General features: G+C 28.7%; 1 protein-coding gene across 1 annotated transcript; it reads right to left on the bottom strand.

Moving 5' to 3' along the window:
• Window positions 1-1,110: 1,110 nt before the first annotated feature.
• Window positions 1,111-9,052, bottom strand: LOC123272561 (ovalbumin-related protein X-like; the record flags this gene model as incomplete). Its single annotated transcript, XM_044739434.1, has 6 exons — window positions 1,111-1,315; window positions 2,908-3,046; window positions 3,169-3,360; window positions 3,464-3,675; window positions 8,575-8,779; window positions 8,864-9,052. Coding segments are annotated over 6 exons (1,083 nt in total), but the record flags the coding sequence as incomplete, so codon positions are not given.
• Window positions 9,053-15,679: the final 6,627 nt, after the last annotated feature.

Below are 15,679 nucleotides of genomic sequence, written 5' to 3'. Positions count from 1 at the left end.
TCACGTGGTGATACAGATCTTATAAATACAAATGATCGTAATAATAATAATCTACTGAGAATTATTTATATTTCGATGGATTATTTTTGTTTTTGACAAAGGTTAATTTGATTTTTAAACTATCTTCCTGCCTTGTTTTTCTTACTCGCTTAAATAAGATCTTTGGATGATTGTAGAACAATATCATGCATCGACAATTAGCTTTGCTAATTTTTTTGTATACATTAAAGAAACATAAATCAAGTTGTAAAGGATTTTGTACTGTATCAAATGGAATCTTACGTATTATACGTAGATATTGAAAAAGTTTGTGCTAGATTTTGATAGTGATAACCTTTTCGCTTTCGAAAGGATTTTAATTGTTATTCAGTGTTTATATATGTCGCTTAACTGAATTGAAAATTTTTTCGTGCATTTCGATGAATAATTTTTGCAATTATTCAAAAAAATTTTTAATCCGTTTTGTTCAGACTTTACGCTTATATCTTTAAGACTTTTTAATATTTTTTGATAAGAATTTATGTAAATATTGTTGTATGTACATTTAATTAATAAAATAAATAAAAAAAAAATCACTTTATTAATTAAAAGAAATTTCCAAATCAGTTAATTAAAATTTTTGCACTGAAAAAAAAAATTAAGGAATCAAAAGAAAATTTCTTGAGTTAAGAAAATATTTTGAAGAGTTCCATTGTCTTGAATCAAGACAAAAAATTCTTGAATCAAATAAAATTTACTTAAGTCAAGAAAAATTTCTATTTTTAAAAAATTTTCTATTTAAATCAAGATTAAGTACTTCAAAATTATTTACTTGATTCGAGTTAATTTTTTTTTTGCTGTTTAGTATAGTAATAGCCAATCCGAAAAGAAGTGAACTTTCTAATTTAAATAAGGACTTTGATTCAAGAAAATATTTATGACGATAGAAATTATTTAAGACAAAACGAAAATTTTTTTAGTTTTTTCTATTATTTATTTATTTATTTAAATTGATCATGGAGCTTTTCTTCCCTGTGACCATATATCAACAATTACAGTGTTTTATAATAGTTATTAATTATTAAAAATAATATATATAACTCTTAATTCTATTAAAAAGTAATAATTAGTTTTTATTATGTCATCTTAAGATTAAAAAAATAAGCATGAACTATCCTACGTATATACTTTTATGTTTCTATGGGATTATATACTTGTCCTTGGAATAGTACAGTATTGGTAATGGTGTGAACAATTAAATAAACAAAAGGTCTATCAACAATGAAAGGCTTCGGTTTCACGTATTCAACATAAAATCTCGCTGACAACCTTGCAACTAGAATTGTAAAAAAAATTTTTTTTTATTATTTTACAAAGTCAAATTTATGATTGATGGTAATAAAATCAAGCACTAAGCCTAGCTAAATAATATTTGTAATGAGATAAAAAATATCTAAAAATTTAGCATCTAAATTACATATTGACTAGGAATTCAAATTGCGCGCATACGCGCGCGCTTTAATCCTATAGGTTATAACCAATAAGGAATCAGTAACCATTCTTTCGAGATTTTCGATACTAAACTAACAGTTTAATCATCAATTTTATATTATAGGATAGGATATGAAAGTATAATTTTGAATGAACGCAGATTAATGCTACACGGAAAAAAAAATTTCGTTCTGGTAACCTAACTGTAGAGTTACCGCAACTATACACAGTTTACTATTCGTTGTAGAGTTACAGTAACAAAATGTTATTTAGTTCTGATAACTCAATGCTGTTGAGCTCTCAGAGCTCTACGGGATTGTTTTCAGAGCCAAACGGTATAGTTGGGAGCGCTCTACGTTGCGCAGTAGTAAGTGCGCTGACATATTTCATAACCTTCTAAAATGACAAGCAGAATTATTTTGTTACTCATCCATATTATTAAAAATATATGAAGACAATTAAGTTTCCAGTTTATTTATTTAAGGAAATAGGTTTTTTTTTGTCAAATTGAATTTCGTTAGAACAGTTTTGTATTTATGGTTTTTCAAGGTTCATTTGCAGTGACTGTTAATTTAATTCATTAGTTGAATATATTGTGATAAGTAATAAATTAATAGATATACATTCAAAAGACCCCATTTAACACAAAATAAAATTTGTTTTCGTTTATTTATCTTTTCTTGTGCATATACGGTAGTGATTTTATGTTCAATATTTATTAATATAATCAAGAAAATAAGATAATTATGTGACGACCATATTTTTATTTTACAAATAATTTTTATTTGTAATGTAAGTTCTATTATTATTTTATTTCTATTATAATACTATTCTTATTTGTCATTTACAATTATTGTTGGCAATATAAATTCCTTCTGCCTTATGTATTTATTAAATTATCATTGCTAAATCGTAAAAAAAATTATTAATCAGACTGCCAAAAATTTGTTATAGTCTCAGAACGATCCTGTAGAGTTGTGAGAGGTAAATAACGTTTAGCTCTCAGAGCTCAACGATGTAGAGTTGCAGGAGCCAAACGGTATTGTTACCATAAGAAAACGTTAACCTACTAGAACTTTTTACAACTAACTAACTACTATAGAGTTCCTATAGCAAAATTTTTTTCTCCGTGTATTGGTGAATTCTATAGAATTTTCATTAAATTTTCAATTCCTTTTTCATGTATAAAAGAAAATATCAAATATCAAATTCAGAATATTGTTTTTTTTTCCTACAATTTTTTTAGAAAGTAATTTTGTATCGAATTCATTCTAAGTGAGATTTGGTTTAAAATCGGTATTTTGTAATGTACAATTCATAATGTATCAATTTTTTTTTAATAGGATGGTCTTATTAGTATAAAAAGTCGACATATATTGCCGTAATTTTTTTAAGAAATGAAACTATCAAACCAAGAATTAAAAAAATATGAATTACCTGTTACTGCAGCAGCCTCACTTCCAAGTTCATCTACATTAATGAAAACTTTTTGAATTATATTACTAACATGAAGATTACTTTGATTATTGATACCCGTGAAATTAGCTCCTTCTCCAAATATTTCAGACATCCCCATCTTTATAGAAAGAAAAAACAAACATGGATTATTTATCATCATACGTCACACATCTAGTCATCACTATATTATATCATTATCTCATAAAATATGAATATAGACATAAAAAATTCCATTTGTACCTTTGTTAATACAAGTTCCAAGTTTAACATACTCTCAATTTTGAATTTTGGCAAATTCAGAAGAACTTTTCCAAATTCACCACGTAAGAGATTAAAATCAATGTTATCGAAAATACTTCCACCATTTCGTAGGCCATTTATATCATCGGGACGAATGATGTACATGCTTAGGGCGTCATTTTTAATTGTGTTCTACAAAATAATGGTAATTTTATTCAACTCCGAGTAACGAAATATCAATACATTTTTAATTGTAAAAATTATAAATCCGATTTATTGGGTGTAAAATGATTACCTTGAAAGGAAGCTTGATAAAAGTCGCATTGAGGTTGGGAATTGGTCCCCAATGGAATTTTTTACAAGCAAACATCGTCGGAACATTCACATGTGTTTCCTCACTAGTGTAGAAAATTCTATTTTTTGTATTTTTTGGATTGAATGGGCGTTTCCATGAACTTTTGAAATGAATTGCGCTGACTAATACCATTTGTGCATCCTCAAGATCATCTGCATAAAAAATGCAACTCTTTATTAAATCAAGCTTTTTCGAATTTAATAATTTAATTAAAAATTTTCTGACATAGCGATACTTTGTCAATTTTTATATTTGGCTGTAAAAGGCCTGATCTAATCATATGTTGCTTTATAATTTATTTTTCATTTTTTCTACAAATGTGTTCGTCAATTATTATACCATGTAGGAAAAAAATTGGTTTAGTTCCTGGATAAGCTCTATTTTAGAACCTCTTAAATTTAAGTCTCTTATTAGGGGAGTATTCAGCGATCAAACGCCCTCTGTCAGAAATTTTCAATACTACTTTTGGTCAAAAAATTGTACGTTGGCTTATTTGACCTTATCAGGCGTAACATGGGCATATTAGATCATATCAAGACATATTAAACCATATCGAGCTAGATATCGATGGTATTCTGACGCAACCTCGTATCTCAAAAATGACAATTTTAAAGATGAGGTGAAAAATAGCTTATAAAAAATTAATATTCATCTCAAAGCAATATTTATCAATTGCATTTTCTAAAAATACAATCTTATTTATTATGATTCTGGTTAATACTTTTTTTTCAGTAACTCGTTTTATTTTTTTTTATTTTATTTATTAAACCAGAAAATATTACAGATAATCAATATATAATATAATATAATAAATGACATATCTGTCCTATAGAGATGCATAACATCTGTTCATAGGACTGGTATAAATTAAAATACAAATCAAGGAAGCTAGTTTACATATATAATTAATTTATAATAGTAGTTTAGAGAAAAATCAAAAGTCACATTGCTTTATCCATCGAATTAGACTTATTTTCAGTAATTTGGTTGTTCCGGCAAAATATTTCAAATCGTTCGGTAATAAATTAAAATATTTAAAGGCCGTGTATTTTGCACTTTGACTTGTGATGTTTTTATTAATTTTAGGAAGTGAGATTGACTTATTTCTAGTATTGAAAAAAGTATTTGGAAGTTTGTGCCTGCAATCATTGAAATAGAAGATGAGTGAGTTCACAATGAAAGTTTTTTGTATATTTAGAACATTACAATTTTCATCTATAATAATTTTTTGAATCAGTCTATTTTGAGTTGATACTATAGAATTTCTAGTGGTACTATAAGCACCACCCCAGGCAATTAATCCGTAGTTAATAATACTTTCAATCATTGCATGGTAAATTATTTTTAAAGTCCTTCTATTCATAAATAAACTAAGTTTATAGAAAACATATGTAAAAAATTTTAACTTAGTTAATAAATCTTTGGTATGATAGTCTCATTTTAGTCTACTATCAATGATCAATCCCAGATATTTGTAGGATTGAACTCTTTTTGGCTCCTTATTGACTAGATATGATTTAAATTCAGTTGGGACACTATCAACATAACATCCAAAAGTAATAAACGAGCTCTTATCTATATTTAGAGATAATTGATTGGCACACATCCACAAGTTAATATCATTCAGCCAAGTAGTAATTAAAGACTGAACATCCGACCAACATTTAGCAGAGCATAAGACAGCAGTATCGTTAGCATATGAGACTAGTGAGTTGCATGGAACCACTTTGAATATGTCATTAATATAAAGAATGAATAAAAGTGGTCCTAAAATCGTGCCCTGAGGGACACCCACTTTTACATATCTTTCCTTACTTGATATGTTATTCACTTTTACAGTTTGAGTTCTGTCATTTAGGTAATTTCTCAGCAGATCCAGTACAACACCTCTAATTCCATATGCTTCAAGTTTGACTAGTAAATTGCATGGTTAACAGTATCAAATGCCTTTGCCAGGTCGAGAAAAGCTATCACAGTTGGGCAACTTATGTCTAAATTATTGTATATATATTCAGTAACAAAAGAGATAGCCTCTTTTGTACCACGGTTCTTTACAAAACCATACTGTCTATCCGAAATTAACTTGTGTTTGTTTACAAAGTCTACCAATCTCGAATATACAATTTTTTCCATTACTTTAGCAATATTAGATATAAGAGAAATTGATCTATAGTTAGAAACTAAAACTTTGTCACCTGCTTTATGCAATGGTATTATTTCAGCAGTTTTTAAAGCTTTAGGCCATATGCCTTCATTCATACATACATTAAAAATATGTTCCAGAGGTATACTAATTTTATTTGATAAACATTTCAATACTTTGCTATTTATACCATCTATTCCCTCAGATTTTAATTTCAATTCCTTAATAGTTTTCCCAATTTTCTCAATCGAAGTAGGTTTGAGAAAAATACTGAATTGATTAGGCTCAAAAGTTTTTTTTTCATATTTGATATTTTTGTCAATATCTGAAACTAGTTTATATCCAATATCACTAAAATAATCGACAAAATGATCAGAGATCTCTCTCTTATCAATTATTTTGTAATCATCATTTAAAATGAATTCAATATTATCTTTTTTATCACTTTTTTTTCCTAATTTACGTTTAATAAAGTTCCATAGTTTTGTACTGTCATTTTTGTAATTATTCACTTGATTTTTTAAGTAATTTTGTTTTGCAAGTTTGATAACTCTATTCAAAACTTTACAATAGTTATTTCACTCTACTTTAAGAATTATACTATTTTTATTCTTTTTCCAAGTTAGATAAAGTCTTTCTTTCCTTTTACACGAGGTTATTATGCCCGTTGTGATCCAGTCCTTCCTAGGACTAAATTTAGTTCTAGTTTTCTTATTTGGAACACTATACGACTCTTTTACAAGATCTTGTATAATTAAAATTAATTAATTTATTGCAACATCCGGATTATTTTCTAGTGTCAACAGGTTCCATTTTATCTGATCACTTAGATTACTTAGTTTATCATAATTAATACAAGGTAAAAATAATGGTTTATTTACTCTTTTGTCTATTCTAATTGAAACAAATAATGTGTAGTGGTCTGTAAAAGCACTAGTATACGTGAACGAGTTTATATTATTTAAATTAGATTTGATAAAGAAATTGTCTATATAGGAACCACCATCTACGAAAAGACTAGGTCTAGTTATATTGTTAAAATAGGGAATATAACCGCTATTCAAAAAATTGGACAAAAAATCGTTGGATACATCTTCATCACTTAGTATATTAATGTTAAAATCACCCGCCAAAACATGATTAACAGATGATTTGTTGCCTTCGATGTATTGTTTAATCGCCTCAATATAACTAAATTAATTAACAACTATAAACAATTATTTAACAACTTGGTGGATTGTCCTCAATTGCTATCACTGTTTAAATTTAAGATACCAGTCTTAGCTATGAGAAATCAAACTCCAATGTACATACCTATTGCTAAATCTAACTTTTCTCAGGCAGCGCCAATATATCGCATCTCTAATACAGTGAATCGCTTTTATCAATGGGAACCTGCACTTGATATGTTGAATTGTCCTAATGGCTATGTAACTGCGTTACTTGGCAAACTAGCAACTAAGTGGCGTTAAAGATGTGCAATTATGAATTATGAATTAATAGTTAATAAGTAATTTTTAATAGGTAATAATTAATAAGTAATAAGCAATAATTACTCAGCAATTTTTATGAGTGGAAATGAATGAAATCACTATGCTAGCTATAAGTCATCTTGTTATACATCAAAAATTTATTTTTCTTATGTACTAACGATTGTATTATTAACCCTGTTAATGGCCTAGGCTGTTGGGTTTGTTTATTGAAATAAAATAAAATAAAATAAATAAAATAAAATATAAGATTCTTTGTTGACATCATGTGATCTGTAGGTACCAGTTACTTTAATGACATCACCATTTTGGGTATTAATTACCGTTGATAAAAATTTAACGTTATTTCTATCTTCGATTAGCACATTATGATCAATATTGGCTTTAACATATATCACCAAACCATCAGCTTTATTGACATGGCTGTGATTGTAATAAATATTATACCCATTAATGGAGAAAATTTTGAAACATGGCAAATTTCATGTTTCAGTGCATATAATTACATCAGGTTTCATAATCAATGTTTTGATAAAACACTCTAGACGTTCAAAGTTAGTATTTAGTCCTCTCACATTAATGCAAATAATATTTAAGTTATTGACACATAGGTGTTTATTTACATCGTCCAGGTTGTCAAACTGTTCTTCCAAAGTGTAGTCAATACCAATATTGTTTTTATTTACCATAATAGTGTCGGTAAAATAGGTTCAATTGGGTAATCAACTGATGCAATGTATTTATTTACTTTGTATTTTAAGCATTCACATTTACTAGCATCTGTAGCTTTGTGGTCTGTTTATAATTAATTATTAATTTTTCAGTTGAATTCTTTTATCTTCAAAAATCAAGATACGTAGTTGCGTTAGAAAAACATGCCCTAACATGTCCTGATATGGCCAATTTTCATCTCAAGCTATAATGCGTTATAGCTTCATGAAGTAAGAAATTTTGCGTCATTGCGTCAAAAAAATTGTGTTAAATATCTAACATTTTTTTGTGTTGATTTAAGAAAATTAACACAGAAAGTGTTAAAAATTTAATACAAAAATTTTTAACACAAAATTTTTTGATGCAATGACGAAAAATTCTTTACTGTGTTTACACAGAAAAAAAAATTTACTTGAATCAAGTAAATAATTTTGAAGAACTTCATTTTCTCGATTTGAGTAGAAAAATTCTCAAACTAGAATTTTTCTTGGTTTCAATAAATTTTACTTGATTAAAAAATTTTTTGTTTTGATTCAAAATAATAACACTTTTCAAAATTATTTTCTTGGTTCGAGAATTTAATTTAATTTCTTTTTTTTTGTATGGGCACATGGGGACACATCAAAAATTCCTTTTGAACACATCAGACCATATCAAGCCAGATCAGAAAATTTATCCAGATAAATTGTGAACGACTCCAAACTCACCAGGCTCGATTATTTGAGTTATTTTATTATTAGTTCGACTTGCGCACCAATTATTTATTATATCAGAAGCTTCTGCGGTGTTAGTAAGGTCAATGCATTGAGCTTCTGATCCAAGAGAAGACTCTATTATTTCTTTGAATTCAGGCCGCGGTTCGTTCAGCGTAAAAAGTTTGCTAGCTAGCTGCATCTCAGTTTTTTTGACATTCTGGAACAAAGTCATAAATTATTAATGACATTCTAAATTCATGATTTTAATGTATGCAAGTTAGTTAAAAAAAAAATTGCATACACTCAATGAGTCGATAAGTTGTTGATATCCTCGTAAAATATCATTTTCATCTTTATGCAATTTCAATGATGTTTCAAGTAGTTTTTTGGTAGTGCCTCTAGCTCCAAAATAAAGCATAGAGAGTATAAAATTGATACCAAGCGGTGAGCAAATGAAATTACTTGGGTCATCTTTTTTCAAAGCCTGGAAAATTTTTAACAAAACATAAAAGTCTTTTGTTTTTTTTTTGGTATCAATTAAAGCAGCATATTTACTTCGAATAGGGTTTTGGAAAATTGATGGATACTATAAGAAATTGATGAAAGATTCAATCCATCTAGATTGGAGATCTTAGTAAACTCGTCAGCCAACTCGTTAGCAAACACGTGGATTACAGCAAGGACCAATACTATGGCACTGTATAGGAATTCTAGAATATAATTTTATTTTTAATTTCTCGCAATGATAATCAATAATTTTCAAAAATTGGGAAAGTATTGTTTTTCCTCTAATTGTTGAAAATTGAATTTTGATCAGATATGTTAACGCAGTTTGTGACGTTACGGAAGTTTTAAAGCCTCGTCGTGATGAACACGACTTCCCCGTGCTCTAGCTCGCTATGTCCAGGGTCGGGATGGGGATCACGCAACACAGATAAATTTACAACTAACTAATATTAACCAAATAATAACACGAATTCCAAATATAAGGTTAATTTATTCATCAAATCTCATAAAAACATAAAAGATAATATATAAATTAAAGTTTTCGCGCCTAGCGGTCAAGTGACTAGTAGATCTAAATTCAAGCCAACGGATGGACATTCCATCTTCAATATTGGTCGAGAGACATATTCTCTCTTTACATAATTTCGATGAGGACCCACCGAACTTGAATACTAGTGAAGCTGAAAGCTTTTGTGGTATCTGTTTGAGTTATAAAGATGTTAATTAAATGAAAGAAATGAAAGAAAGTAAATGAGAGCAAAGACAAACTTTGAAAAAATAAATGGGGTTGGTTGCCAAGCCAGGAATCGAACCTGGATTTCCCTGATAACATGTCAGGAGCTCTACCAGTTAAGCTACCGGGCCCCTTCCACCATCATCGTTTCTAAGTCCATACTTATACTCTCCTGGCTTGGCAACTCTCATTTACTTTCTTTCATTTCTTTCATTTAATTAACGTCTTTATAACTCGAACAGATACCACAAAAGCTTTCAGCTTCACTAGTATTCAAGTTCGGTGGATCCTCATCGAAATTATGTAAAGAGAGAATATGTCTCTCGACCAATATTGAAGATGGAATGTCCATCCGTTGGCTTGAATTTAGATCTACTAGTCACTTGACTGCTAGGCGCTAAAACTTTAATTTATATATTACATATAATTCGGTCACAAAAATAATAATTAAAAACAAAAGATATTATTCAACTCAAATTCGTTATTGCAAACCAAGATACAATCATACAATATTCAATACACTATAAACAATAAACAATACGTATTATTTTAACTCTTACCCCAAAATCTACTTTACACATCCACAGATTCGGTAGAATCTGGCGCCAAGTTCCGTTCAAAAATCCCGTTGTAAACGGAGCGCCAGACTACTGACTGTGTTTACTGTAAGCAGAACGGTTTTTTGGAGTCGCGAAATTTTATTTAATTCTGCGGTACTTTTTTGACCTAATTTGTTAATTATAAGAGTAATTAATAATTTAATTTACCGTATTAATTAATTATATTCACTTATAACAATTTATTCACTTGAAATTATTAAATTTTATTAGCACATACTATAGCTCGCTCACGAATTCAGATCCTGACTTTTTTTCGATGGGGAATATCAGCGCTACAGACTAGATAAAATAAAAATGTGTAGTAATCCTTCCTATAGACACGCAACTACAGTAAAAAAAAGTGATTCATAGCTTGCATCTATGGCCGCCAGGGTGCACTGGAATTACATCTACATAAACTGTAGCTTCAAGAGGATAGTTTGCAGTAAAAAATGCAGTCAACACGAGATTTAAGTTGTTATCAATTGTAAATTTTTATTATAATTACAAAAAATACTAAAATCCGAACAAAAACAGTTTCACTGTAAAAAAAGTCGCGCCAAGTCCACGTTCATAAGACTATTAGGAAAAAAAAAATTTTTTTTTTTCTTTACAAAAAGATACAAAATAAAAAAATTAAAAAATCCAAGTAACCAATATGATTGTTTATGATTTTCGGAAATTAAAAAAAATCTTATTGTAAATTTAAAAATTAAAAAAAAAGTTTTAGAACGTACTTGGTGTGCGTCATTGTGTATTTCAATTTTTTTAAAGTTCTAGTAAATAGATTTTACAAATTTCATTAAAAGTAAAATATTTTGCAACCACGCACACTAAATACGTTCTAAAATTTTTTTTTTAATTTTTAAATTTACAATAAAATTTTTTTTAATTTCCGAAAATCATAAACAATCATATCGGTTACTTGGATTTTTTTATTTTTTTATTTTGTATCTTTTTGTAAAGAAAAAAAAAATTTTTTTTTCCTAATAGTCTTATGAACGTGGACTTGGCGCGACTTTTTTACAGTGAAACTGTTTTTGTTCGGATTTACAAATACTCTTGACAAGCCGTAACCTACTTGCAGCCTACTGGGGACTTCGCATCGCGTCCGCGGTTCTATCTAAACTCTCCCCAGTTCCCTCTATCAACCAAGAGAGGCTCGGTTGTCCAAATATAGAAGATACCAGGATATGTCAAGTACCTCGACGCCCAGCCGTACCTCCCCCTAGGTGTTCCGACGAGAAGTACCTCCAAGTCCAAGTGTCGCCAACCTCCTAGCTATTTATCTCAATATTCGTTCGAAAACGACAGACTATGTACCACAGCCTCACCTCTTGCCGCAAAATAGAGGTTGTTCGGTGACCTAAGTACCTCAGGTCAACCTGGCGACAAAGCGATGCACTGTGTGGGTAGGTTAATTACAGAAAGTATATACTTACAGTATATAACAATTCCAACTGCTCGCAGAACAGCAGTTGAAACTTCTCCGCAGAGTGTACCACTCGCTCGGAAGCCCAAGCTGATCTGGCAAAAACTGATCAGAAAAATGGCATTAACAACTCAGAAGCAATTCTCTTCGGGCGAACAGTCTGAGCGACACTGCGCTACCTCACGGCGCGCGCGGGAACTATGCTACGGGACTTCCCAGGCTGCTTCCCCTACTACTCTCGCTTGTCTCTCGGCGTTCTTCGCCGTCTTTTTTCCCTCTTTCTTTTCTCCGGGTAGGCTGCGCGCGGCTGTCTTCTTTCTCTCGTAATATTTTCTCATTCTTTTCTGACTTTATTTTTAATAACTAATAATAATAATAACTATAACTATATAATAATAACTAATAATAATTATATTTCATATAAATTTATATAAAATAGCGAGGCGCGTCACAAGTTTGTGACTAAAATAAAATTCGAGAAAAAGATTTTTGAAACAGTAATTTTTAAACTGCTTTACCAATCAATTCTTAAATTTAATTGAATCTTCCTTTAAGAGAAAAAAAAAAAAAAAACTGTCGTGAATACCACAAACTGCATAATAATTGGTTAATTCAAGAAATATCAAAAAGTTTAGACCTTAATATTGCGGGAAGTATCAGAGATGGTATGTAGGTTAATCGTTTCTCAGATTTTTTATTGATGATAAAATATAATTTAATATTGTTTGAAGGAATGTAGATTCAAAGCATTGAACGTAAAAAATGTAAATTTAACGTTCCATATCTATCGAAAGAATAATTTAAAAAAAGAAAATTTTTTTTTAATAATAAACATACAATTTTTTGTGATAATTTGATAATAAATTTGAAATTTGTATTAGAGCGAGAAAATATATTAAATTTTATTTTTAAATTATGAAATATTTTTTTCAATTTGCTTTTCATCTACACAGACAAAAAAATACTTCAATCAAGATAATAATCTAGAAGAATTTTATCTTCTTGGTTTGAGTTGAAAAATTCTTAAACTAAGAAATTTTTCTTAGTTTAACTAAATTTTACTTGATTCAAGAATTTTTCATTTTGATTCGAGGTCAATTTTTTTTCAGTGCACTTTTCAGAGCGATAATTACATAGAACTATACTGGTATTCTAATTATCACAATTCATATTTTGATCATAAGAAAACTCGCTTGATAATACTTTGTATATTATTAGAAACAATACTTTCTTTTTTTTATGTATCTCTATCATCTACTTTTTTTTTAACAATCTCAAGATTTGAATTAAAAATGCTTACGTGTATTTACGATAGAGATGATCATAATTGACGATATTATCGACGACTCGACTGTACAGAATAAACTCAATTTGTTGACTGTCTCATACGTTAGTAATTACTAGTTATATTCAATGTAGATAGTCCCTGACGCCTAGGGCGTTTATATCCATTACTGTTTAACTAATTTTATTATTACTATGTATTCATTTCTATGTAAGGCCCTTAGGGAGTGGAGCTAAGGCTTCAGGGTCTAAAAATTTGGTAAATAAATAAATAAAAATAGGGCACTGTCTTTGTTTTGTAGAGATTTTGTTATCATTTAGGCTTTCAGAAATATCTGTTAGCTCATCAAATTTCCTGTTAAAATTTTTTTATCGCTGTTGATCTATATATGCGGGAATTCCTATTCAATAAAAATATTTTTGTTTGTGTTACTAATTAATATATACACTTGTCATATTCTTTAAAAAGTTGTAAGTCTTTTACATTTATTTATTATCTATTAATTTTTTTCAGTCATTAGAGGTTCACTAAAAATTTATACCACGTTATGTATTTACTCATGAGAATTTTACATAGATAAATATCATCTCAATTTTTAAAGGGTAGTATTTTTTTTTTACTTTATTTTTATTAAATAGCGTACTTACTTAATTACTTATCGTATTTATCATACTTCTGGCAATTAGTCTTTAGTTTGCTATAGGACCGAGTGATAAAGAGGAAATTCTCGGTGATACGACACTCATTTTTTATAATTTTTAATTTATAAAACCCAAAAAAATATTTTTTTGAAGATTAAAAATTCTGTCATTTTTAATTTATTTGCTTAACATTTATTTTATATCTTAAAAAAAAAAAACAACCAAAAACTTTGATCATATAGAAAGAATTTTTTTTTAAATTACCGTCTAATTCACTTCAATTGTAGGATATGATGTAGTCCTTAATTTATTACAATTTTTGAAAGTAAAAATTCATTTACATCATGGTCAATCATATAAAATTTATGTAAAGCCTAGAAAAATAATTAAAAACTATCTCACTAACAAATTATGAGACCATGCCATTTATTTTAAAAATACCGTCAATTTAACGGTAATTTTTAAAGAAAAATCTCTTTAAGTGCATATTAAAGTGATATAAAAATTTTGATGAAATATTACATCGTTCTCAATTAAATAATTATTAACCTCGAGCTTATATTAAAAAAATAAAAATTCTCTGTTACTTAATTAACGCCATAATAAGCCACTAGCAATCTTGGAGTCACTATGTGACTGCCGTGACTTGTGAACTAGAAATAAATAAAATTTTGATTTACTAAATAGTGACTTTTGTTAAATTGCACTGTACTCTTTTAACTATTTACGTTTATAAAGATATAAGCTCATCCCGATGTTACACTCATCAAGAGCTTTCATTTGAGTACCCACATGCATTTTGATATATTTTTCATATATTCATATATATATATAATACATATAAATATATGAAAAATTGATGTGGGTACTCAAATGAAAGGTCTTGATGAGTGTAACATCAAGATGAGCTTATATCTTTAAAAATGTCAATAGTTCACGAGATACAAGGTCATTTCTTCATTATGTATCTAGAGATAGAGCATTTTCGAATGCAGCCTAAATACTTATCATTATAAATTTACTATTGGTGAGAATGATATGAAACCATGAAAAGGCATAATTCTAGGTCAAGACTTTTTCAACGATACCAAATTTAATCATAAAAACCCATTTTATCATATGGGTGGATTCTCTGTAAGGACGTCTTAAATCTGTATAAAATTGTCCGACTAAATTATTTTTGATTTTATTAGAAAAAAAATTAACAAGGGCTACAAAACTATCAGCTTAATTATAATAAATAAACAGCCGAATTAATTTTTGCTATTTCGATATTTGTGTATCTTTTGCCATATAACATGACAGGGGACTGACTGCCAGGGGACTGATTTTTTTTATCAAATTGAGAAAAATCAAGCAAACTATTTCAATGCATTCAACTTTTTAAGTTCTCAATGAATGTTTACATTAATTATAATAATATTAAGACTTATGGATCCAATTTTATAAATAAATTATAAACAAAAATAGCTGTTAGGGGACTGAGTTTTGAAGTGGCCCAGACACATATTTCCAGAAAAAAACGGTGCTTTGACACTAAATAAAATGGCGATAAAGCGCTAACAGCCCTAAGGTTATTAACTTACGGCTAGTTAGATCCTTATAAACCTTACAAAAGGTAAAATAACACGCTAGATTTTTTTTTTTTTGGCTTTGTACTTCTGGCAGGGGACTGATCTTAAAATGCCTGGGACAAACTTTGGTTTAATGAATTTAATGAAACAAATTAACTTTCGGTACTTTTTATTGAAGAAGATTGTTAGTTAACTAATTAAGTTTATAAACATTATGGATCAAATTATATATTATTGACGAATAACTTAAAATTTAATCTTAAAGTTTTAATTTTGGGACTGGGACAGCCCAGGGGACTGACATTTCGGTGGTTTACGAATTTATAGCAAAAAAACCAAAATTTAT

The sequence above is a fragment of the Cotesia glomerata genome, linkage group LG10 (assembly GCF_020080835.1).
Source record: "Cotesia glomerata isolate CgM1 linkage group LG10, MPM_Cglom_v2.3, whole genome shotgun sequence".
Taxonomy (NCBI): domain Eukaryota; kingdom Metazoa; phylum Arthropoda; class Insecta; order Hymenoptera; family Braconidae; genus Cotesia; species Cotesia glomerata.
The sequence above is the reverse complement of the archived record's forward strand: the minus strand, read 5'-3'. Positions and strand labels throughout refer to the sequence as shown.